We start from the raw sequence: 25,757 nt of genomic DNA, 5'->3' as shown, positions 1-25,757 counted from the left end.
CTTAGTAATGTTATAGTGTATAATAGGTGAGTCTGTATCATGTCTCTTAGTAATGTTATAGTGTATAATAGGTGAGTCTGTATCATGTCCTGTCTCTTAGTAATGTTATAGTGTATAATAGGTGAGTCTGTATCATGTAATATCTCTTAGTAATGTTATAGTGTATAATAGGTGAGTCTGTATCATGTCTCTTAGTAATGTTATAGTTTATAATAGGTGAGTCTGAATCATGTCTCTTAGTAATGTTATAGTGTATAATAGGTGAGTCTGTATTATGTCTCTTAGTAATGTTATAGTGTATAATAGGTGAGTCTGTATCATGTAATATCTCTTAGTAATGTTATAGTGTATAATAGGTGAGTCTGTATCATGCTGTCTCTTAGTAATGTTATAGTGTATAATAGGTGAGTCTGTATCATGTCTCTTAGTAATGTTATAGTGTATAATAGGTGAGTCTGTATCATGTCTCTTAGTAATGTTATAGTGTATAATAGGTGAGTCTGTATCATGTAATATCTCTTAGTAATGTTATAGTGTATAATAGGTGAGTCTGTATCATGTCTCTTAGTAATGTTATAGTGTATAATAGGTGAGTCTGTATCATGTAATATCTCTTAGTAATGTTATAGTGTATAATAGGTGAGTCTGTATCATGTCTATTAGTAATGTTATAGTGTATAATAGGTGAGTCTGTATCATGTCTCTTAGTAATGTTATAGTGTATAATAGGTGAGTCTGTATCATGTCTCTTAGTAATGTTATAGTTTATAATAGGTGAGTCTGTATCATGTCTCTTAGTAATGTTATAGTGTATAATAGGTGAGTCTGTATCATGTCTCTTAGTAATGTTATAGTTTATAATAGGTGAGTCTGTATCATGTCTCTTAGTAATGTTATAGTGTATAATAGGTGAGTCTGTATCATGTCCTGTCTCTTAGTAATGTTATAGTGTATAATAGGTGAGTCTGTATCATGACTCTTAGTAATGTTATAGTGTATAATAGGTGAGTCTGTATCATGTCTCTTAGTAATGTTATAGTGTTTAATAGGTGAGCCTGTATCATGTCTCTTAGTAATGTTATAGTTTGTAATAGGTGAGTCTGTATCATGTCTCTTAGTAATGTTATAGTGTATAATAGGTGAGTCTGTATCATGTCCTGTCTCTTAGTAATGTTAGAGTATAATAGGTGAGTCTGTATCATGTCTCTTAGTAATGTTATAGTGTATAATAGGTGAGTCTGTATCATGTCCTGTCTCTTAGTAATGTTATAGTGTATAATAGGTGAGTCTGTATCATGTAATATCTCTTAGTAATGTTATAGTGTATAATAGGTGAGTCTGTATCATGTCTCTTAGTAATGTTATAGTTTATAATAGGTGAGTCTGTATCATGTAATATCTCTTAGTAATGTTATAGTGTATAATAGGTGAGTCTGTATCATGTCTCTTAGTAATGTTATAGTGTATAATAGGTGAGTCTGTATCATGTCTCTTAGTAATGTTATAGTGTATAATAGGTGAGTCTGTATCATGTCTCTTAGTAATGTTATAGTGTATAATAGGTGAGTCTGTATCATGTCCTGTCTCTTAGTAATGTTATAGTGTATAATAGGTGAGTCTGTATCATGACTCTTAGTAATGTTATAGTGTATAATAGGTGAGTCTGTATCATGTCTCTTAGTAATGTTATAGTGTTTAATAGGTGAGCCTGTATCATGTCTCTTAGTAATGTTATAGTTTGTAATAGGTGAGTCTGTATCATGTCTCTTAGTAATGTTATAGTGTATAATAGGTGAGTCTGTATCATGTCCTGTCTCTTAGTAATGTTATAGAGTATAATAGGTGAGTCTGTATCATGTCTCTTAGTAATGTTATAGTGTATAATAGGTGAGTCTGTATCATGTCCTGTCTCTTAGTAATGTTATAGTGTATAATAGGTGAGTCTGTATCATGTAATATCTCTTAGTAATGTTATAGTGTATAATAGGTGAGTCTGTATCATGTCTCTTAGTAATGTTATAGTTTATAATAGGTGAGTCTGTATCATGTAATATCTCTTAGTAATGTTATAGTGTATAATAGGTGAGTCTGTATCATGTCTCTTAGTAATGTTATAGTGTATAATAGGTGAGTCTGTATCATGTCCTGTCTCTTAGTAATGTTATAGTGTATAATAGGTGAGTCTGTATCATGTAATATCTCTTAATAATGTTATAGTGTATAATAGGTGAGTCTGTATCATGTCTCTTAGTAATGTTATAGTTTATAATAGGTGAGTCTGAATCATGTCTCTTAGTAATGTTATAGTGTATAATAGGTGAGTCTGTATTATGTATCTTAGTAATGTTATAGTGTATAATAGGTGAGTCTGTATCATGTAATATCTCTTAGTAATGTTATAGTGTATAATAGGTGAGTCTGTATCATGTCCTGTCTCTTAGTAATGTTATAGTGTATAATAGGTGAGTCTGTATCATGTCTCTTAGTAATGTTATAGTGTATAATAGGTGAGTCTGTATCATGTCTCTTAGTAATGTTATAGTGTATAATAGGTGAGTCTGTATCATGTAATATCTCTTAGTAATGTTATAGTGTATAATAGGTGAGTCTGTATCATGTCTCTTAGTAATGTTATAGTGTATAATAGGTGAGTCTGTATCATGTAATATCTCTTAGTAATGTTATAGTGTATAATAGGTGAGTCTGTATCATGTCTATTAGTAATGTTATAGTGTATAATAGGTGAGTCTGTATCATGTCTCTTAGTAATGTTATAGTGTATAATAGGTGAGTCTGTATCATGTCTCTTAGTAATGTTATAGTGTATAATAGGTGAGTCTGTATCATGTCTCTTAGTAATGTTATAGTTTATAATAGGTGAGTCTGTATCATGTCTCTTAGTAATGTTATAGTGTATAATAGGTGAGTCTGTATCATGTCTCTTAGTAATGTTATAGTGTATAATATGTGAGTCTGTATCATGTCTCTTAGTAATGGTATAGTGTATAATAGGTGAGTCTGTATCATGTCTCTTAGTAATGTTATAGTTTATAATAGGTGAGTCTGTATCATGTCTCTTAGTAATGTTATAGTGTATAATAGGTGAGTCTGTATCATGTCTCTTAGTAATGTTATAGTGTATAATAGGTGAGTCTGTATCATGTCCTGTCTCTTAGTAATGTTATAGTGTATAATAGGTGAGTCTGTATCATGTCTCTTAGTAATGTTATAGTGTATAATAGGTGAGTCTGTATCATGTCTCTTAGTAATGTTATAGTGTATAATAGGTGAGTCTGTATCATGTCTCTTAGTAATGTTATAGTTTATAATAGGTGAGTCTGTATCATGTCTCTTAGTAATGTTATAGTGTATAATAGGTGAGTCTGTATCATGACTCTTAGTAATGTTATAGTGTATAATAGGTGAGTCTGTATCATGTCTCTTAGTAATGTTATAGTGTATAATAGGTGAGTCTGTATCATGTCCGGTCTCTTAGTAATGTTATAGTGTATAATAGGTGAGTCTGTATCATGTAATATCTCTTAGTAATGTTATAGTGTATAATAGGTGAGTCTGTATCATGTCTCTTAGTAATGTTATAGTTTATAATAGGTGAGTCTGTATCATGTCTCTTAGTAATGTTATAGTTTATAATAGGTGAGTCTGTATCATGTCTCTTAGTAATGTTATAGTGTATAATAGGTGAGTCTGTATCATGCCTGTCTCTTAGTAATGTTATAGTGTATAATAGGTGAGTCTGTATCAGTCCTGACTCTTAGTAATGTTATAGTGTATAATAGGTGAGTCTGTATCATGTCTCTTAGTAATGTTATAGTGTATAATAGGTGAGCCTGTATCATGTATATTCTCTTAGTAATGTTATAGTTTGTAATAGGTGAGTCTGTATCATGTCTCTTAGTAATGTTATAGTGTATAATAGGTGAGTCTGTATCATGTCCTGTCTCTTAGTAATGTTATAGAGTATAATAGGTGAGTCTGTATCATGTCTCTTAGTAATGTTATAGTGTATAATAGGTGAGTCTGTATCATGTCCTGTCTCTTAGTAATGTTATAGTGTATAATAGGTGAGTCTGTATCATGTAATATCTCTTAGTAATGTTATAGTGTATAATAGGTGAGTCTGTATCATGTCTCTTAGTAATGTTATAGTTTATAATAGGTGAGTCTGTATCATGTAATATCTCTTAGTAATGTTATAGTGTATAATAGGTGAGTCTGTATCATGTCTCTTAGTAATGTTATAGTGTATAATAGGTGAGTCTGTATCATGTCCTGTCTCTTAGTAATGTTATAGTGTATAATAGGTGAGTCTGTATCATGTAATATCTCTTAGTAATGTTATAGTGTATAATAGGTGAGTCTGTATCATGTCTCTTAGTAATGTTATAGTTTATAATAGGTGAGTCTGAATCATGTCTCTTAGTAATGTTATAGTGTATAATAGGTGAGTCTGTATTATGTCTCTTAGTAATGTTATAGTGTATAATAGGTGAGTCTGTATCATGTAATATCTCTTAGTAATGTTATAGTGTATAATAGGTGAGTCTGTATCATGTCCTGTCTCTTAGTAATGTTATAGTGTATAATAGGTGAGTCTGTATCATGTCTCTTAGTAATGTTATAGTGTATAATAGGTGAGTCTGTATCATGTCTCTTAGTAATGTTATAGTGTATAATAGGTGAGTCTGTATCATGTAATATCTCTTAGTAATGTTATAGTGTATAATAGGTGAGTCTGTATCATGTCTCTTAGTAATGTTATAGTGTATAATAGGTGAGTCTGTATCATGTAATATCTCTTAGTAATGTTATAGTGTATAATAGGTGAGTCTGTATCATGTCTATTAGTAATGTTATAGTGTATAATAGGTGAGTCTGTATCATGTCTCTTAGTAATGTTATAGTGTATAATAGGTGAGTCTGTATCATGTCTCTTAGTAATGTTATAGTGTATAATAGGTGAGTCTGTATCATGTCTCTTAGTAATGTTATAGTTTATAATAGGTGAGTCTGTATCATGTCTCTTAGTAATGTTATAGTGTATAATAGGTGAGTCTGTATCATGTCTCTTAGTAATGTTATAGTGTATAATAGGTGAGTCTGTATCATGTCTCTTAGTAATGGTATAGTGTATAATAGGTGAGTCTGTATCATGTCTCTTAGTAATGTTATAGTTTATAATAGGTGAGTCTGTATCATGTCTCTTAGTAATGTTATAGTGTATAATAGGTGAGTCTGTATCATGTCTCTTAGTAATGTTATAGTGTATAATAGGTGAGTCTGTATCATGTCCTGTCTCTTAGTAATGTTATAGTGTATAATAGGTGAGTCTGTATCATGTCTCTTAGTAATGTTATAGTGTATAATAGGTGAGTCTGTATCATGTCTCTTAGTAATGTTATAGTTTATAATAGGTGAGTCTGTATCATGTCTCTTAGTAATGTTATAGTGTATAATAGGTGAGTCTGTATCATGATCTCTTAGTAATGTTATAGTGTATAATAGGTGAGTCTGTATCATGTCTCTTAGTAATGTTATAGTGTTTAATAGGTGAGCCTGTATCATGTCTCTTAGTAATGTTATAGTGTATAATAGGTGAGTCTGTATCATGTCTCTTAGTAATGTTATAGTGTATAATAGGTGAGTCTGTATCATGTCCGGTCTCTTAGTAATGTTATAGTGTATAATAGGTGAGTCTGTATCATGTAATATCTCTTAGTAATGTTATAGTGTATAATAGGTGAGTCTGTATCATGTCTCTTAGTAATGTTATAGTTTATAATAGGTGAGTCTGTATCATGTCTCTTAGTAATGTTATAGTTTATAATAGGTGAGTCTGTATCATGTCTCTTAGTAATGTTATAGTGTATAATAGGTGAGTCTGTATCATGTCCTGTCTCTTAGTAATGTTATAGTGTATAATAGGTGAGTCTGTATCATGTCTCTTAGTAATGTTATAGAGTATAATAGGTGAGTCTGTATCATGTCTCTTAGTAATGTTATAGTGTATAATAGGTGAGTCTGTATCATGTCCTGTCTCTTAGTAATGTTATAGTGTATAATAGGTGAGTCTGTATCATGTAATATCTCTTAGTAATGTTATAGTGTATAATAGGTGAGTCTGTATCATGTCTCTTAGTAATGTTATAGTTTATAATAGGTGAGTCTGTATCATGTCTCTTAGTAATGTTATAGTGTATAATAGGTGAGTCTGTATCATGTCTCTTAGTAATGTTATAGTGTATAATAGGTGAGTCTGTATCATGTCTCTTAGTAATGTTATAGTGTATAATAGGTGAGTCTGTATCATGTCTCTTAGTAATGTTATAGTGTATAATAGGTGAGTCTGTATCATGTCTCTTAGTAATGTTATAGTGTATAATAGGTGAGTCTATCATGTCTCTTAGTAATGTTATAGTGTATAATAGGTGAGTTTGTATCATGTCTCTTAGTAATGTTATAGTTTATAATAGGTGAGTCTGTATCATGTCTCTTAGTAATGTTATAGTGTATAATAGGTGAGTCTGTATCATGTAATATCTCTTAGTAATGTTATAGTGTATAATAGGTGAGTCTGTATCATGTCTCTTAGTAATGTTATAGTGTATAATAGGTGAGTCTGTATCATGTAATATCTCTTAGTAATGTTATAGTGTATAATAGGTGAGTCTGTATCATGTCTCTTTGTAATGTTATAGTGTATAATAGGTGAGTCTGTATCATGTAATATCTCTTAGTAATGTTATAGTGTATAATAGGTGAGTCTGTATCATGTCTCTTAGTAATGTTATAGTGTATAATAGGTGAGTCTGTATCATGTCTCTTAGTAATGTTATAGTGTATAATAGGTGAGTCTGTATCATGTCTCTTAGTAATGTTATAGTGTATAATAGGTGAGTCTGTATCATGTCTCTTAGTAATGCTATAGTGTATAATAGGTGAGTCTGTATCATGTCTCTTAGTAATGTTATAGTGTATAATAGGTGAGTCTGTATCATGTCTCTTAGTAATGTTATAGTTTATAATAGGTGAGTCTGTATCATGTCTCTTAGTAATGTTATAGTGTATAATAGGTGAGTCTGTATCATGTAATATCTCTTAGTAATGTTAGTGTATAATAGGTGAGTCTGTATCATGTCTCTTAGTAATGTTATAGTGTATAATAGGTGAGTCTGTATCATGTCTCTTAGTAATGTTATAGTTTATAATAGGTGAGTCTGTATCATGTCCTGTCTCTTAGTAATGTTATAGTGTATAATAGGTGAGTCTGTATCATGACTCTTAGTAATGTTATAGTGTATAATAGGTGAGTCTGTATCATGTCTCTTAGTAATGTTATAGTGTATAATAGGTGAGTCTGTATCATGTCTCTTAGTAATGTTATAGTGTATAATAGGTGAGCCTGTATCATGTCTCTTAGTAATGTTATAGTGTATAATAGGTGAGTCTGTATCATGTCTCTTAGTAATGTTATAGTGTATAATAGGTGAGTCTGTATCATGTACTGTCTCTTAGTAATGTTATAGTGTATAATAGGTGAGTCTGTATCATGTCTCTTAGTAATGTTATAGTGTATAATAGGTGAGTCTGTATCATGTCTGTCTCTTAGTAATGTTATAGTGTATAATAGGTGAGTCTGTATCATGTATCTCTTAGTAATGTTATAGTGTATAATAGGTGAGTCTGTATCATGTCTCTTAGTAATGTTATAGTGTATAATAGGTGAGTCTGAATCATGTCTCTTAGTAATGTTATAGTGTATAATAGGTGAGTCTGTATCATGTCTCTTAGTAATGTTATAGTGTATAATAGGTGAGTCTGTATCATGTCTCTTAGTAATGTTATAGTGTATAATAGGTGAGTCTGTATCAGTTGTCTCTTAGTAATGTTATAGTGTATAATAGGTGAGTCTGTATCATGATCTCTTAGTAATGTTATAGTGTATAATAGGTGAGTCTGTATCATGTCTCTTAGTAATGTTATAGTGTATAATAGGTGAGTCTGTATCATGATCTCTTAGTAATGTTATAGTGTATAATAGGTGAGTCTGTATCATGTCTCTTAGTAATGTTATAGTGTATAATAGGTGAGTCTGTATCATGTATATCTCTTAGTAATGTTATAGTGTATAATAGGTGAGTCTGTATCATGTCTCTTAGTAATGTTATAGTGTATAATAGGTGAGTCTGTATCATGTAATATCTCTTAGTAATGTTATAGTGTATAATAGGTGAGTCTGTATCATGTCTCTTAGTAATGTTATAGTGTATAATAGGTGAGTCTGTATCATGTCCTGTCTCTTAGTAATGTTATAGTGTATAATAGGTGAGTCTGTATCATTGTCTCTTAGTAATGTTATAGTGTATAATAGGTGAGTCTGTATCATGTCTCTTAGTAATGTTATAGTGTATAATAGGTGAGTCTGTATCATGTTCTCTTAGTAATGTTATAGTGTATAATAGGTGAGTCTGTATCATTGTCTCTTAGTAATGTTATAGTGTATAATAGGTGAGTCTGTATCATGTCTCTTAGTAATGTTATAGTGTATAATAGGTGAGTCTGTATCATGTCTCTTAGTAATGTTATAGTGTATAATAGGTGAGTCTGTATCATGTAATATCTCTTAGTAATGTTATAGTGTATAATAGGTGAGTCTGTATCATGTCTCTTAGTAATGTTATAGTTTATAATAGGTGAGTCTGAATCATGTCTCTTAGTAATGTTATAGTGTATAATAGGTGAGTCTGTATTATGTCTCTTAGTAATGTTATAGTTTATAATAGGTGAGTCTGTATCATGTAATATCTCTTAGTAATGTTATAGTGTATAATAGGTGAGTCTGTATCATGCTGTCTCTTAGTAATGTTATAGTGTATAATAGGTGAGTCTGAATCATGTCTCTTAGTAATGTTATAGTGTATAATAGGTGAGTCTGTATCATGTCTCTTAGTAATGTTATAGTGTATAATAGGTGAGTCTGTATCATGTAATATCTCTTAGTAATGTTATAGTGTATAATAGGTGAGTCTGTATCATGTCTCTTAGTAATGTTATAGTGTATAATAGGTGAGTCTGTATCATGTATTCTCTTAGTAATGTTATAGTGTATAATAGGTGAGTCTGTATCATGTCTATTAGTAATGTTATAGTGTATAATAGGTGAGTCTGTATCATGTCTCTTAGTAATGTTATAGTGTATAATAGGTGAGTCTGTATCATGTCTCTTAGTAATGTTATAGTGTATAATAGGTGAGTCTGTATCATGTCTCTTAGTAATGTTATAGTGTATAATAGGTGAGTCTGTATCATGTCTCTTAGTAATGTTATAGTGTATAATAGGTGAGTCTGTATCATGTCTCTTAGTAATGTTATAGTTTATAATAGGTGAGTCTGTATCATGTCTCTTAGTAATGTTATAGTGTATAATAGGTGAGTCTGTATCATGTCTCTTAGTAATGTTATAGTGTATAATAGGTGAGTCTGTATCATGTCCTGTCTCTTAGTAATGTTATAGTGTATAATAGGTGAGTCTGTATCATGTCTCTTAGTAATGTTATAGTGTATAATAGGTGAGTCTGTATCATGTCTCTTAGTAATGTTATAGTGTATAATAGGTGAGTCTGTATCATGTCTCTTAGTAATGTTATAGTTTATAATAGGTGAGTCTGTATCATGTCTCTTAGTAATGTTATAGTGTATAATAGGTGAGTCTGTATCATGTCTCTTAGTAATGTTATAGTGTATAATAGGTGAGTCTGTATCATGTCCGGTCTCTTAGTAATGTTATAGTGTATAATAGGTGAGTCTGTATCATGTAATATCTCTTAGTAATGTTATAGTGTATAATAGGTGAGTCTGTATCATGTCTCTTAGTAATGTTATAGTGTATAATAGGTGAGTCTGTATCATGTAATATCTCTTAGTAATGTTATAGTGTATAATAGGTGAGTCTGTATCATGTCTATTAGTAATGTTATAGTGTATAATAGGTGAGTCTGTATCATGTCTCTTAGTAATGTTATAGTGTATAATAGGTGAGTCTGTATCATGTCTCTTAGTAATGTTATAGTGTATAATAGGTGAGTCTGTATCATGTCTCTTAGTAATGTTATAGTTTATAATAGGTGAGTCTGTATCATGTCTCTTAGTAATGTTATAGTGTATAATAGGTGAGTCTGTATCATGTCTCTTAGTAATGTTATAGTGTATAATAGGTGAGTCTGTATCATGTCTCTTAGTAATGGTATAGTGTATAATAGGTGAGTCTGTATCATGTCTCTTAGTAATATTATAGTTTATAATAGGTGAGTCTGTATCATGTCTCTTAGTAATGTTATAGTGTATAATAGGTGAGTCTGTATCATGTCTCTTAGTAATGTTATAGTGTATAATAGGTGAGTCTGTATCATGTCCTGTCTCTTAGTAATGTTATAGTGTATAATAGGTGAGTCTGTATCATGTCTCTTAGTAATGTTATAGTGTATAATAGGTGAGTCTGTATCATGTCTCTTAGTAATGTTATAGTGTATAATAGGTGAGTCTGTATCATGTCTCTTAGTAATGTTATAGTTTATAATAGGTGAGTCTGTATCATGTCTCTTAGTAATGTTATAGTGTATAATAGGTGAGTCTGTATCATGACTCTTAGTAATGTTATAGTGTATAATAGGTGAGTCTGTATCATGTCTCTTAGTAATGTTATAGTGTTTAATAGGTGAGCCTGTATCATGTCTCTTAGTAATGTTATAGTTTATAATAGGTGAGTCTGTATCATGTCTCTTAGTAATGTTATAGTGTATAATAGGTGAGTCTGTATCATGTCCGGTCTCTTAGTAATGTTATAGTGTATAATAGGTGAGTCTGTATCATGTAATATCTCTTAGTAATGTTATAGTGTATAATAGGTGAGTCTGTATCATGTCTCTTAGTAATGTTATAGTTTATAATAGGTGAGTCTGTATCATGTCTCTTAGTAATGTTATAGTTTATAATAGGTGAGTCTGTATCATGTCTCTTAGTAATGTTATAGTGTATAATAGGTGAGTCTGTATCATGTCCTGTCTCTTAGTAATGTTATAGTGTATAATAGGTGAGTCTGTATCATGTCTCTTAGTAATGTTATAGAGTATAATAGGTGAGTCTGTATCATGTCTCTTAGTAATGTTATAGTGTATAATAGGTGAGTCTGTATCATGTCCTGTCTCTTAGTAATGTTATAGTGTATAATAGGTGAGTCTGTATCATGTAATATCTCTTAGTAATGTTATAGTGTATAATAGGTGAGTCTGTATCATGTCTCTTAGTAATGTTATAGTTTATAATAGGTGAGTCTGTATCATGTCTCTTAGTAATGTTATAGTGTATAATAGGTGAGTCTGTATCATGTCTCTTAGTAATGTTATAGTGTATAATAGGTGAGTCTGTATCATGTCTCTTAGTAATGTTATAGTGTATAATAGGTGAGTCTGTATCATGTCTCTTAGTAATGTTATAGTGTATAATAGGTGAGTCTGTATCATGTCTCTTAGTAATGTTATAGTGTATAATAGGTGAGTCTATCATGTCTCTTAGTAATGTTATAGTGTATAATAGGTGAGTTTGTATCATGTCTCTTAGTAATGTTATAGTTTATAATAGGTGAGTCTGTATCATGTCTCTTAGTAATGTTATAGTGTATAATAGGTGAGTCTGTATCATGTAATATCTCTTAGTATTGTTATAGTGTATAATAGGTGAGTCTGTATCATGTCTCTTAGTAATGTTATAGTGTATAATAGGTGAGTCTGTATCATGTAATATCTCTTAGTAATGTTATAGTGTATAATAGGTGAGTCTGTATCATGTCTCTTTGTAATGTTATAGTGTATAATAGGTGAGTCTGTATCATGTAATATCTCTTAGTAATGTTATAGTGTATAATAGGTGAGTCTGTATCATGTCTCTTAGTAATGTTATAGTGTATAATAGGTGAGTCTGTATCATGTCTCTTAGTAATGTTATAGTGTATAATAGGTGAGTCTGTATCATGTCTCTTAGTAATGTTATAGTGTATAATAGGTGAGTCTGTATCATGTCTCTTAGTAATGCTATAGTGTATAATAGGTGAGTCTGTATCATGTCTCTTAGTAATGTTATAGTGTATAATAGGTGAGTCTGTATCATGTCTCTTAGTAATGTTATAGTTTATAATAGGTGAGTCTGTATCATGTCTCTTAGTAATGTTATAGTTTATAATAGGTGAGTCTGTATCATGTAATATCTCTTAGTAATGTTAGTGTATAATAGGTGAGTCTGTATCATGTCTCTTAGTAATGTTATAGTGTATAATAGGTGAGTCTGTATCATGTCTCTTAGTAATGTCATAGTTTATAATAGGTGAGTCTGTATCATGTCCTGTCTCTTAGTAATGTTATAGTGTATAATAGGTGAGTCTGTATCATGTCTCTTAGTAATGTTATAGTGTATAATAGGTGAGTCTGTATCATGTCTCTTAGTAATGTTATAGTGTATAATAGGTGAGTCTGTATCATGTCCTGTCTCTTAGTAATGTTATAGTGTATAATAGGTGAGTCTGTATCATGACTTTCTCTTAGTAATGTTATAGTGTATAATAGGTGAGTCTGTATCATGTCTCTTAGTAATGTTATAGTGTATAATAGGTGAGTCTGTATCATGTCCTGTCTCTTAGTAATGTTATAGTGTATAATAGGTGAGCCTGTATCATGTCTCTTAGTAATGTTATAGTTTGTAATAGGTGAGTCTGTATCATGTCTCTTAGTAATGTTATAGTGTATAATAGGTGAGTCTGTATCATGTCCTGTCTCTTAGTAATGTTATAGAGTATAATAGGTGAGTCTGTATCATGTCTCTTAGTAATGTTATAGTGTATAATAGGTGAGTCTGTATCATGTCCTGTCTCTTAGTAATGTTATAGTGTATAATAGGTGAGTCTGTATCATGTAATATCTCTTAGTAATGTTATAGTGTATAATAGGTGAGTCTGTATCATGTCTCTTAGTAATGTTATAGTTTATAATAGGTGAGTCTGTATCATGTCTCTTAGTAATGTTATAGTGTTTAATAGGTGAGTCTGAATCATGTCTCTTAGTAATGTTATAGTGTATAATAGGTGAGTCTGTATCATGTCTCTTAGTAATGTTATAGTTTATAATAGGTGAGTCTGAATCATGTCTCTTAGTAATGTTATAGTGTATAATAGGTGAGTCTGTATTATGTCTCTTAGTAATGTTATAGTGTATAATAGGTGAGTCTGTATCATGTAATATCTCTTAGTAATGTTATAGTGTATAATAGGTGAGTCTGTATCATGTCCTGTCTCTTAGTAATGTTATAGTGTATAATAGGTGAGTCTGTATCATGTCTCTTAGTAATGTTATAGTGTATAATAGGTGAGTCTGTATCATGTCTCTTAGTAATGTTATAGTGTATAATAGGTGAGTCTGTATCATGTAATATCTCTTAGTAATGTTATAGTGTATAATAGGTGAGTCTGTATCATGTCTCTTAGTAATGTTATAGTGTATAATAGGTGAGTCTGTATCATGTAATATCTCTTAGTAATGTTATAGTGTATAATAGGTGAGTCTGTATCATGTCTATTAGTAATGTTATAGTGTATAATAGGTGAGTCTGTATCATGTCTCTTAGTAATGTTATAGTGTATAATAGGTGAGTCTGTATCATGTCTCTTAGTAATGTTATAGTTTATAATAGGTGAGTCTGTATCATGTCTCTTAGTAATGTTATAGTGTATAATAGGTGAGTCTGTATCATGTCTCTTAGTAATGTTATAGTTTATAATAGGTGAGTCTGTATCATGTCTCTTAGTAATGTTATAGTGTATAATAGGTGAGTCTGTATCATGTCTCTTAGTAATGTTATAGTGTATAATAGGTGAGTCTGTATCATGTCCTGTCTCTTAGTAATGTTATAGTGTATAATAGGTGAGTCTGTATCATGTCTCTTAGTAATGTTATAGTGTATAATAGGTGAGTCTGTATCATGTCTCTTAGTAATGTTATAGTGTATAATAGGTGAGTCTGTATCATGTCTCTTAGTAATGTTATAGTGTATAATAGGTGAGTCTGTATCATGTAATATCTCTTAGTATTGTTATAGTGTATAATAGGTGAGTCTGTATCATGTCTCTTAGTAATGTTATAGTGTATAATAGGTGAGTCTGTATCATGTAATATCTCTTAGTAATGTTATAGTGTATAATAGGTGAGTCTGTATCATGTCTCTTTGTAATGTTATAGTGTATAATAGGTGAGTCTGTATCATGTAATATCTCTTAGTAATGTTATAGTGTATAATAGGTGAGTCTGTATCATGTCTCTTAGTAATGCTATAGTGTATAATAGGTGAGTCTGTATCATGTCTCTTAGTAATGTTATAGTGTATAATAGGTGAGTCTGTATCATGTCTCTTAGTAATGTTATAGTGTATAATAGGTGAGTCTGTATCATGTAATATCTCTTAGTATTGTTATAGTGTATAATAGGTGAGTCTGTATCATGTCTCTTAGTAATGTTATAGTGTATAATAGGTGAGTCTGTATCATGTAATATCTCTTAGTAATGTTATAGTGTATAATAGGTGAGTCTGTATCATGTCTCTTTGTAATGTTATAGTGTATAATAGGTGAGTCTGTATCATGTAATATCTCTTAGTAATGTTATAGTGTATAATAGGTGAGTCTGTATCATGTCTCTTAGTAATGTTATAGTGTATAATAGGTGAGTCTGTATCATGTCTCTTAGTAATGTTATAGTGTATAATAGGTGAGTCTGTATCATGTCTCTTAGTAATGTTATAGTGTATAATAGGTGAGTCTGTATCATGTCTCTTAGTAATGCTATAGTGTATAATAGGTGAGTCTGTATCATGTCTCTTAGTAATGTTATAGTGTATAATAGGTGAGTCTGTATCAGTGTCTCTTAGTAATGTTATAGTTTATAATAGGTGAGTCTGTATCATGTAATATCTCTTAGTAATGTTAGTGTATAATAGGTGAGTCTGTATCATGTCTCTTAGTAATGTTATAGTGTATAATAGGTGAGTCTGTATCATGTCTCTTAGTAATGTCATAGTTTATAATAGGTGAGTCTGTATCATGTCCTGTCTCTTAGTAATGTTATAGTGTATAATAGGTGAGTCTGTATCATGTCTCTTAGTAATGTTATAGTGTATAATAGGTGAGTCTGTATCATGTCTCTTAGTAATGTTATAGTGTATAATAGGTGAGTCTGTATCATGTCCTGTCTCTTAGTAATGTTATAGTGTATAATAGGTGAGTCTGTATCATGACTCTTAGTAATGTTATAGTGTATAATAGGTGAGTCTGTATCATGTCTCTTAGTAATGTTATAGTGTATAATAGGTGAGTCTGTATCATGTCTCTTAGTAATGTTATAGTGTATAATAGGTGAGTCTGTATCATGTCCTGTCTCTTAGTAATGTTATAGTGTATAATAGGTGAGCCTGTATCATGTCTCTTAGTAATGTTATAGTTTGTAATAGGTGAGTCTGTATCATGTCTCTTAGTAATGTTATAGTGTATAATAGGTGAGTCTGTATCATGTCCTGTCTCTTAGTAATGTTATAGAGTATAATAGGTGAGTCTGTATCATGTCTCTTAGTAATGTTATAGTGTATAATAGGTGAGTCTGTATCATGTCCTGTCTCTTAGTAATGTTATAGTGTATAATAGGTGAGTCTGTATCATGTAATATCTCTTAGTAATGTTATAGTGTATAATAGGTGAGTCTGTATCATGTCTCTTAGTAATGTTATAGTTTATAATAGGTGAGTCTGTATCATGTCTCTTAGTAATGTTATAGTGTTTAATAGGTGAGTCTGAATCATGTCTCTTAGTAATGTTATAGTGTATAATAGGTGAGTCTGTATCATGTCTCTTAGTAATGTTATAGTTTATAATAGGTGAGTCTGAATCATGTCTCTTAGTAATGTTATAGTGTATAATAGGTGAGTCTGTATTATGTCTCTTAGTAATGTTATAGTGTATAATAGGTGAGTCTGTATCATGTAATATCTCTTAGTAATGTTATAGTGTATAATAGGTGAGTCTGTATCATGTCCTGTCTCTTAGTAATGTTATAGTGTATAATAGGTGAGTCTGTATCATGTCTCTTAGTAATGTTATAGTGTATAATAGGTGAGTCTGTATCATGTCTCTTAGTAATGTTATAGTGTATAATAGGTGAGTCTGTATCATGTAATATCTCTTAGTAATGTTATAGTGTATAATAGGTGAGTCTGTATCATGTCTCTTAGTAATGTTATAGTGTATAATAGGTGAGTCTGTATCATGTAATATCTCTTAGTAATGTTATAGTGTATAATAGGTGAGTCTGTATCATGTCTATTAGTAATGTTATAGTGTATAATAGGTGAGTCTGTATCATGTCTCTTAGTAATGTTATAGTGTATAATAGGTGAGTCTGTATCATGTCTCTTAGTAATGTTATAGTTTATAATAGGTGAGTCTGTATCATGTCTCTTAGTAATGTTATAGTGTATAATAGGTGAGTCTGTATCATGTCTCTTAGTAATGTTATAGTTTATAATAGGTGAGTCTGTATCATGTCTCTTAGTAATGTTATAGTGTATAATAGGTGAGTCTGTATCATGTCTCTTAGTAATGTTATAGTGTATAATAGGTGAGTCTGTATCATGTCCTGTCTCTTAGTAATGTTATAGTGTATAATAGGTGAGTCTGTATCATGTCTCTTAGTAATGTTATAGTGTATAATAGGTGAGTCTGTATCATGTCTCTTAGTAATGTTATAGTGTATAATAGGTGAGTCTGTATCATGTCTCTTAGTAATGTTATAGTTTATAATAGGTGAGTCTGTATCATGTCTCTTAGTAATGTTATAGTGTATAATAGGTGAGTCTGTATCATGTCTCTTAGTAATGTTATAGTGTATAATAGGTGAGTCTGTATCATGTCCGGTCTCTTAGTAATGTTATAGTGTATAATAGGTGAGTCTGTATCATGTAATATCTCTTAGTAATGTTATAGTGTATAATAGGTGAGTCTGTATCATGTCTCTTAGTAATGTTATAGTGTATAATAGGTGAGTCTGTATCATGTCTCTTAGTAATGTTATAGTGTATAATAGGTGAGTCTGTATCATGTCTCTTAGTAATGTTATAGTGTATAATAGGTGAGTCTGTATCATGACTCTTAGTAATGTTATAGTGTATAATAGGTGAGTCTGTCTCATGTCCTGTCTCTTAGTAATGTTATAGTTTATAATAGGTGAGTCTGTATCATGTCTCTTAGTAATGTTATAGTGTATAATAGGTGAGTCTGTATCATGTCTCTTAGTAATGTTATAGTGTATAATAGGTGAGTCTGTATCATGTCCTGTCTCTTAGTAATGTTATAGTGTATAATAGGTGAGTCTGTATCATGTCTCTTAGTAATGTTATAGTTTATAATAGGTGAGTCTGTATCATGTCTCTTAGTAATGTTATAGTGTATAATAGGTGAGTCTGTATCATGTCCTGTCTCTTAGTAATGTTATAGTGTATAATAGGTGAGTCTGTATCATGTCTCTTAGTAATGTTATAGAGTATAATAGGTGAGTCTGTATCATGTCTCTTAGTAATGTTATAGTTTATAATAGGTGAGTCTGTATCATGTCTCTTAGTAATGTTATAGTTTATAATAGGTGAGTCTGTATCATGTCTCTTAGTAATGTTATAGTGTATAATAGGTGAGTCTGAATCATGTCTCTTAGTAATGTTATAGTGTATAATAGGTGAGTCTGTATCATGTCTCTTAGTAATGTTATAGTGTATAATAGGTGAGTCTGTATCATGTCTCTTAGTAATGTTATAGTGTATAATAGGTGAGTCTGTATCATGTCCTGTCTCTTAGTAATGTTATAGTGTATAATAGGTGAGTCTGTATCATGTAATATCTCTTAGTAATGTTATAGTGTATAATAGGTGAGTCTGTATCATGTCTCTTAGTAATGTTATAGTTTATAATAGGTGAGTCTGTATCATGTCTCTTAGTAATGTTATAGTTTATAATAGGTGAGTCTGTATCATGTCTCTTAGTAATGTTATAGTGTATAATAGGTGAGTCTGTATCATGTCTCTTAGTAATGTTATAGTGTATAATAGGTGAGTCTGTATCATGTCTCTTAGTAATGTTATAGTGTATAATAGGTGAGTCTGTATCATGTCTCTTAGTAATGTTATAGTGTATAATAGGTGAGTCTGTATCATGTCTCTTAGTAATGTTATAGTTTATAATAGGTGAGTCTGTATCATGTCTCTTAGTAATGTTATAGTGTATAATAGGTGAGTCTGTATCATGTCTCTTAGTAATGTTATAGTTTATAATAGGTGAGTCTGTATCATGTCTCTTAGTAATGTTATAGTGTATAATAGGTGAGTCTGTATCATGTCTCTTAGTAATGCTATAGTGTATAATAGGTGAGTCTGTATCATGTCTCTTAGTAATGTTATAGTTTATAATAGGTGAGTCTGTATCATGTCTCTTAGTAATGTTATAGTGTATAATAGGTGAGTCTGTATCATGTAATATCTCTTAGTAATGTTAGTGTATAATAGGTGAGTCTGTATCATGTCTCTTAGTAATGTTATAGTGTATAATAGGTGAGTCTGTATCATGTCCTGTCTCTTAGTAATGTTATAGTGTATAATAGGTGAGTCTGTATCATGTCTCTTAGTAATGTTATAGTGTATAATAGGTGAGTCTGTATCATGTCTCTTAGTAATGTTATAGTGTATAATAGGTGAGTCTGTATCATGTCTCTTAGTAATGTTATAGTGTATAATAGGTGAGTCTGTATCATGTCTCTTAGTAATGTTAGTGTATAATAGGTGAGTCTGTATCATGTCTCTTAGTAATGTTATAGTGTATAATAGGTGAGTCTGTATCATGTCTCTTAGTAATGTCATAGTTTATAATAGGTGAGTCTGTATCATGTCCTGTCTCTTAGTAATGTTATAGTTTATAATAGGTGAGTCTGTATCATGTAATATCTCTTAGTAATGTTATAGTGTATAATAGGTGAGTCTGTATCATGTCTCTTAGTAATGTTATAGTGTATAATAGGTGAGTCTGTATCATGTCTCTTAGTAATGTTATAGTGTATAATAGGTGAGTCTGTATCATGTCTCTTAGTAATGTTATAGTTTATAATAGGTGAGTCTGTATCATGTAATATCTCTTAGTAATGTTATAGTTTATAATAGGTGAGTCTGTATCATGTAATATCTCTTAGTAATGTTATAGTGGATAGTAGGTGAGTCTGTATCATGTCCTGGGAGGCTGGTGCTGCAGTGACTCAATCTTTGTTCTTGGTCTGGTGTATCTACATTCACAGGGTCTAAAGGTTTCACATTGTTATATGGTCTATGGCAGTTACAAATAATGGTATTATTATGCAGTCAATTTCTTAAAATTGGTCCCAATAGCCCATTCTCAAATCTACATTGTTAGATGTATTGAAGAAGGGTTTTATTTATCTATTTTCTACTTATTCTTTAGTCTTAGTATATTTTTTCACCTTTCAACCCTTATGGTGGGTCACAACTCAACAGACACCTCAGCTGGTGGATCACAACTCAACAGACACCTCAGCTGGTGGATCACAACTCAACAGACACCTCAGCTGGTGGGTCGCAACTCAACAGACACCTCAGCTGGTGGATCACAACTCAACAGACACCTCAGCTGGTGGGTCGCAACTCAACAGACACCTCAGCTGGTGGATCACAACTCAACAGACACCTCAGCTGGTGGGTCGCGACTCAACAGACACCTCAGCTGGTGGGTCGCGATTCAACAGACACCTCAGCTGGTGGGTCGCGACTCAACAGACACCTCAGCTGGTGGGTCACGACTCAACAGACACCTCAGCTGGTGGGTCGCGACTCAACAGACACCTCAGCTGGTGGGTCACGACTCAACAGACACCTCAGCTGGTGGGTCGCGACTCAACAGACACCTCAGCTGGTGGGTCGCGACTCAACAGACACCTCAGCTGGTGGGTCGCGACTCAACAGACACCTCAGCTGGTGGGTCGCGACTCAACAGACACCTCAGCTGGTGGGTCGCAACTCAACAGACACCTCAGCTGGTGGGTCGCAACTCAACAGACACCTCAGTTGGTGGGTCACAACTCAACAGACACCTCAGTTGGTGGGTTGCGAAGCAAAATATGTGAGAACTCCTAGTCTACATAGATAGACCATATAACAATCTGAAACCTTTAGGTGGTTCATTGCACATCTTGTACTGTCTCTCTGTATTGTTATAGGACTATAATACGTGTCTGTACTGTCTCTCTCTGTATTGTTATAGGACTATAATACGTGTCTGTGTACTGTCTCTCTGTATTGTTATACAACTATAATACGTGTCTGTACTGTCTCTCTCTGTATTGTTATAGGACTATAATACGTGTCTGTGTACTGTCTCTCTGTATTGTTATAGGACTATAATACGTGTCTGTGTACTGTCTCTCTGTATTGTTATAGGGCTATAATACGTGTCTGTGTACTGTCTCTCTGTATTGTTATAGGGCTATAATACGTGTCTGTGTACTGTCTCTCTGTATTGTTATAGGGCTATAATACGTGTCTGTGTACTGTCTCTCTGTATTGTTATAGGGCTATAATACGTGTCTGTGTACTGTCTCTCTGTATTGTTATAGGGCTATAATACGTGTCTGTGTACTGTCTCTCTGTATTGTTATAGGGCTATAATACGTGTCTGTGTACTGTCTCTCTGTATTGTTATAGGACTATAATACGTGTCTGTGTACTGTCTCTCTCTGTATTGTTATAGGACTATAATACGTGTCTGTGTACTGTCTCTCTGTATTGTTATAGGACTATAATACGTGTCTGTGTACTGTCTCTCTGTATTGTTATAGGACTATAATACGTGTCTGTGTACTGTCTCTCTGTATTGTTATAGGACTATAATACGTGTCTGTGTACTGTCTCTCACTGAAGAAGTCGTACTACGGAGAAACAACTTGGAGAAGAAGACGAGAGAGGAACAGGAGGAAGAGGGAAGGAGACTGAGACAGGAGGAGGGGCTGAGGTGGCAGACGAGGAAGGAGGACATTAGGGAAGAGGAGAGCGGGCACCAGGAAGAGGGAAGGGGACAGGAGGAGGGGCTGAGGTGGCAGACGAGGAAGGAGGACTTTAGGGAAGAAGAGAGGGGGCACCAGGAGACTGCGGAACAACAGTGCAGAGAGAAGGAGAGGGAGAGAGAGAGGGAGAAGCAATCGATGGAGGACTCCTATGGCTATACCGGCAAGGTCCAGCCTGAGACATCCATGGCAGACAGGGCAAAGTCCAAATCCACTCCTGAGCTGGACCATGTGGAGAAACCAGAGATCAAAGTGACGAGCAGTGACGGGCTGGGTGAGGCATCGTGGATAAAGGGTCAGCAGAACCTGCCCAAGGCACAGCTGGAGAGGCAGCAGATCCTGCAGGAGATGAAAAAGAAAGTCAGACTACGCAACGACAACAGCTGGATCCGCCAGTGCTCCACCAGCAAGCACCCTGCCGCCGGACCCATCAGGAAAGGCAAGTCTCTCGACAACCTGGACATCTGCTCTTCCTGGCGCTCGTCGTGGACACCGGAAAGCACCTCCTCCATCCTCAACTACAGTTGGCCTCACTCTGCCCTCAACACCAACATCGGCGGGGTCAGAGGTCATTCCGGCTCAGCCACGAAGTCCTCTCTCTCCATGAGCTCCCTCAGAGGAGCCGGGGTTGGAAGCAACCAGCGCTCTCCCTCACCTCTTCCCCTTCTACTGGCCCCAAGTCTCAGTCATTCCTATCCGTGCATGAAAGCAGCAGGACAGTGAATGGCAAGAGAATCTGTACTTTCTGTGACACGGCACTGGTCAAGGGAGCCGCCATGGTCATCGAGTCCCTGGGGCTCGTTTATCATTTGACCTGTTTCAAGTGCATCAACTGTAAGTCTGAGCTGCTGGGCGCATCGGAGGTCGGAGCGGAGGGCAGAATACGGAACCTACGGCTCTTCTGTGACTCCTGCTACATGATTCAAAAGTGGACAGTCAACCTCCGTGAGAAATCAGTCAAAAGATTTTCAGAAGTAAAGCAAGATACACCAGCAGTGTTGTTTCCAAAGGGAGCAAATGAAACATAGTGGGCAGAACAAGGAGTTTCAAGTTTAGTTTTAATGTCACATGCACAGGATGAAGCAGGTCTAAAACAGTACAGTGAAATGTTAACTTGTGAGCTCTTTCCCATCAATGCACAATAAAGCCAGTGAGATAGAAATAAAACAGGACATGAGAAGAAACATGAGGATGCTGTTAAATACAGGTCCGAATTACAGGTCTGATATACAGGTCTCTGATATACAGGTACGAATTACAGGTCTCTGATATACAGGGGTCTGATATACAGGTCTCTGATATACAGGTACGAATTACAGGTCTCTGATATACAGGGGTCCGATATACAGGTCCGATATACAGGGGTCTGATATACAGGGGTTCGATATACAGGTCCGATATACAGGGGTCTGATATACAGGGGTCTGATATACAGGTCCGAATTACAGGTCTGATATACAGGTCCGATATACAGGGGTCTGATATACAGGGGTCTGATATACAGGTCCGAATTACAGGTCTGATATACAGGTCTCTGATATACAGGTCTGATATACAGGGGTCTGATATACAGGTCCGATATACATACAGGTCCGATATACAGGGGTCCAATATACAGGTCTGATATACAGGGGTTCGATATACAGGTCTGATATACAGGTCCAATATACAGGTCCGATATACAGGGGTCCGATATACAGGTCTGATATACAGGGGTCTGATATACAGGTCCGATATACAGGGGTCTGATTTACAGGGGTCTGATATACAGGGGTCTGATATACAGGTCCGAATTACAGGTCTGATATACAGGTCTCTGATATACAGGTCTGATATACAGGGGTCTGATATACAGGTCCGATATACATACAGGTCCGATATACAGGGGTCCGATATACAGGGGTCCGATATACAGGGGTCTGATTTACAGGGGTCTGATTTACAGGGGTCCGATATACAGGGGTTCGATATACAGGTCCGATATACAGGTCCGATATACATACAGGTCTGATATACAGGTCCGATATACAGGTCCGATATACAGGTCCGATATACAGGGGTCCGATATACAGGGGTCCGATATACAGGTCTGATATACAGGGGTCTGATATACAGGTCTGATATACATACAGGTCCGATATACAAGTTCGATATACAGGGGTCTGATATACAGGGGCCCGATATACAGGTCCGATATACATACAGGTCTGATATACAGGGGTCCGCTATACAGGTCCGATATACATACAGGTCTGATATACAGGGGTCCGATATACACGTCCGATATACATACAGGTCTGATATACAGGGGTCCGATATACAGGGGTCCGATATACAGGGGTGCGATATACAGGGGTCCGATATACAGGTCCGATATACAGGGGTCCGATATACAGGGGTCCGATATACAGGGGTCCGATATACAGGGGTCCGATATACAGGTCTGATATACAGGTCTGATATACAGGACTGATATACAGGTCTGACATACAGGGGCCGATATACAGGGGCCGATATACACACAGGTCTGATATACAGGTCTGATATACAGGGGTCCGATATACAGGGGTCCGATATACAGGGGTCTGATATACAGGGGTCCGATATACAGGTCCGATATACATACAGGTCTGATATACAGGGGTCCGATATACAGGGGTTCGATATACAGGGGTCCGATATACAGGGGTCTGATATACAGGGGTCCAATATACAGGGGTCCAATATACAGGGGTCCAATATACAGGTGTAATATCTAGGGGTCTGATATATAGGTCCGATATACAGGGGTCCGATATACAGGTGTAATATACATGTCCGATATACAGGTCCGATATACAGGTGTAATATACATGTCCGATATACAGGTCCGATATACAGGTCTGATATACAGGGGTCCGATATACAGGTCTGATATACAGGGGTCTGATATACAGGTCTGATATACAGGAGTAATATACATGTCCGATATACAGGTCCGATATACAGGTCCGATATACAGGTCCGATATACAGGGGTCTGATATACAGGGGTCTGATATACAGGTCCGATATACAGGTCCGATATACAGGGGTCTGATATACAGGTCTGATATACAGGGGTCTGATATACAGGTCCGATATACAGGTGTAATATACAGGTCTGATATACAGGGGTCTGATATATAGGGGTCTGATATATAGGGGTCTGATATACAGGTGTAATATACATGTCCGATATACAGGTCCGATATACAGGTTCGATATACAGGTCCGATATACAGGTCTGATAATACAGGGGTCTGATAATACAGGGGTCTGATATACAGGTCCGATATACAGGTGTAATATACAGGTCTGATATACAGGGGTCTGATATATAGGGGTCTGATATATAGGGGTCTGATATACAGGTGTAATATACATGTCCGATATACAGGTCCGATATACAGGTTCGATATACAGGTCCGATATACAGGTCTGATAATACAGGGGTCTGATATACAGGGGTCTGATATACAGGTCTGATATACAGGGGTCTGATATACAGGTCTGATATACAGGGGTCTGATATACAGGGGTCTGATATACAGGTGTAATATACAGGTCTGATATACAGGTCTGATATACAGGGGGCTGATATACAGGTCCGATATACAGGGGTCCGATATACAGGTCCGATATACATACAGGTCTGATATACAGGTCCGATATACAGGTCCGATATACAGGGGTCCGATATACAGGGGTCCGATATACAGGTGTAATATACAGGTCCGATATACAGGGGTCTGATATACAGGTGTAATATACAGGTCTGATATACAGGGGTCTGATATACAGGTCTGATATACATACAGGTCCGATATACAAGTCCGATATACAGGGGTCCGATATACAGGTCCGATATACATACAGGGGTCCGATATACAGGTCTGATATACAGGGGTCCGATATACAGGGGTCCGATATACAGGGGTAATATACAGGGGTCTGATATACAGGGGTCCGATATACAGGTCCGATATACAGGGGTCCGATATACAGGTGTAATATACAGGGGTCCGATATACAGGTCCAGTATACAGGTGTAATATACAGGGGTCCGATATACAGGTCTGATATACAGGGGTCTGATATACAGGTCTGATATACAGGGGTCTGATATACAGGTCTGATATACAGGTGTAATATACAGGGGTCTGATATACAGGGGTCTGATATACAGGGGTCCGATATACAGGTCTGATATACGGGTCTGATATACAGGGGTCTGATATACAGGGGTCTGATATACAGGGGTCCGATATACATGTCCGATATACAGGTCTGATATACAGGTCCGATATACAGGTCTGATATACAGGTCTGATATACAGGGGTCAGATATACAGGTGTAATATACAGGTCTGATATACAGGTCTGATATACAGGGGTCTGATATACAGGGGTCCGATACAGGTGTAATATACAGGTCTGATATACAGGGGTCTTATATACAGGGGTCTGATATACAGGTCTGATATACAGGTCTGATATACAGGTGTAATATACAGGTCTGATA

General features: G+C 34.5%; 1 protein-coding gene across 1 annotated transcript in view; it reads left to right on the top strand.

Moving 5' to 3' along the window:
• The window catches only part of LOC123725166 (LIM domain only protein 7-like), a 33,488-nt gene extending 7,731 nt beyond the window's left edge, over nucleotides 1–25,757 (top strand). The window contains exon 2 of the mRNA XM_045689635.1: nucleotides 21,035–25,757. Within this exon, the coding sequence (XP_045545591.1) occupies nucleotides 21,354–21,938 (585 nt within the window). The 5' untranslated portion in view covers nucleotides 21,035–21,353 and the 3' untranslated portion in view covers nucleotides 21,939–25,757. The remainder of the gene's footprint in view (nucleotides 1–21,034) is intronic.

The sequence above is a fragment of the Salmo salar genome, chromosome ssa11 (assembly GCF_905237065.1).
Source record: "Salmo salar chromosome ssa11, Ssal_v3.1, whole genome shotgun sequence".
Classification (NCBI taxonomy): domain Eukaryota; kingdom Metazoa; phylum Chordata; class Actinopteri; order Salmoniformes; family Salmonidae; genus Salmo; species Salmo salar.
The sequence above is the reverse complement of the archived record's forward strand: the minus strand, read 5'-3'. Positions and strand labels throughout refer to the sequence as shown.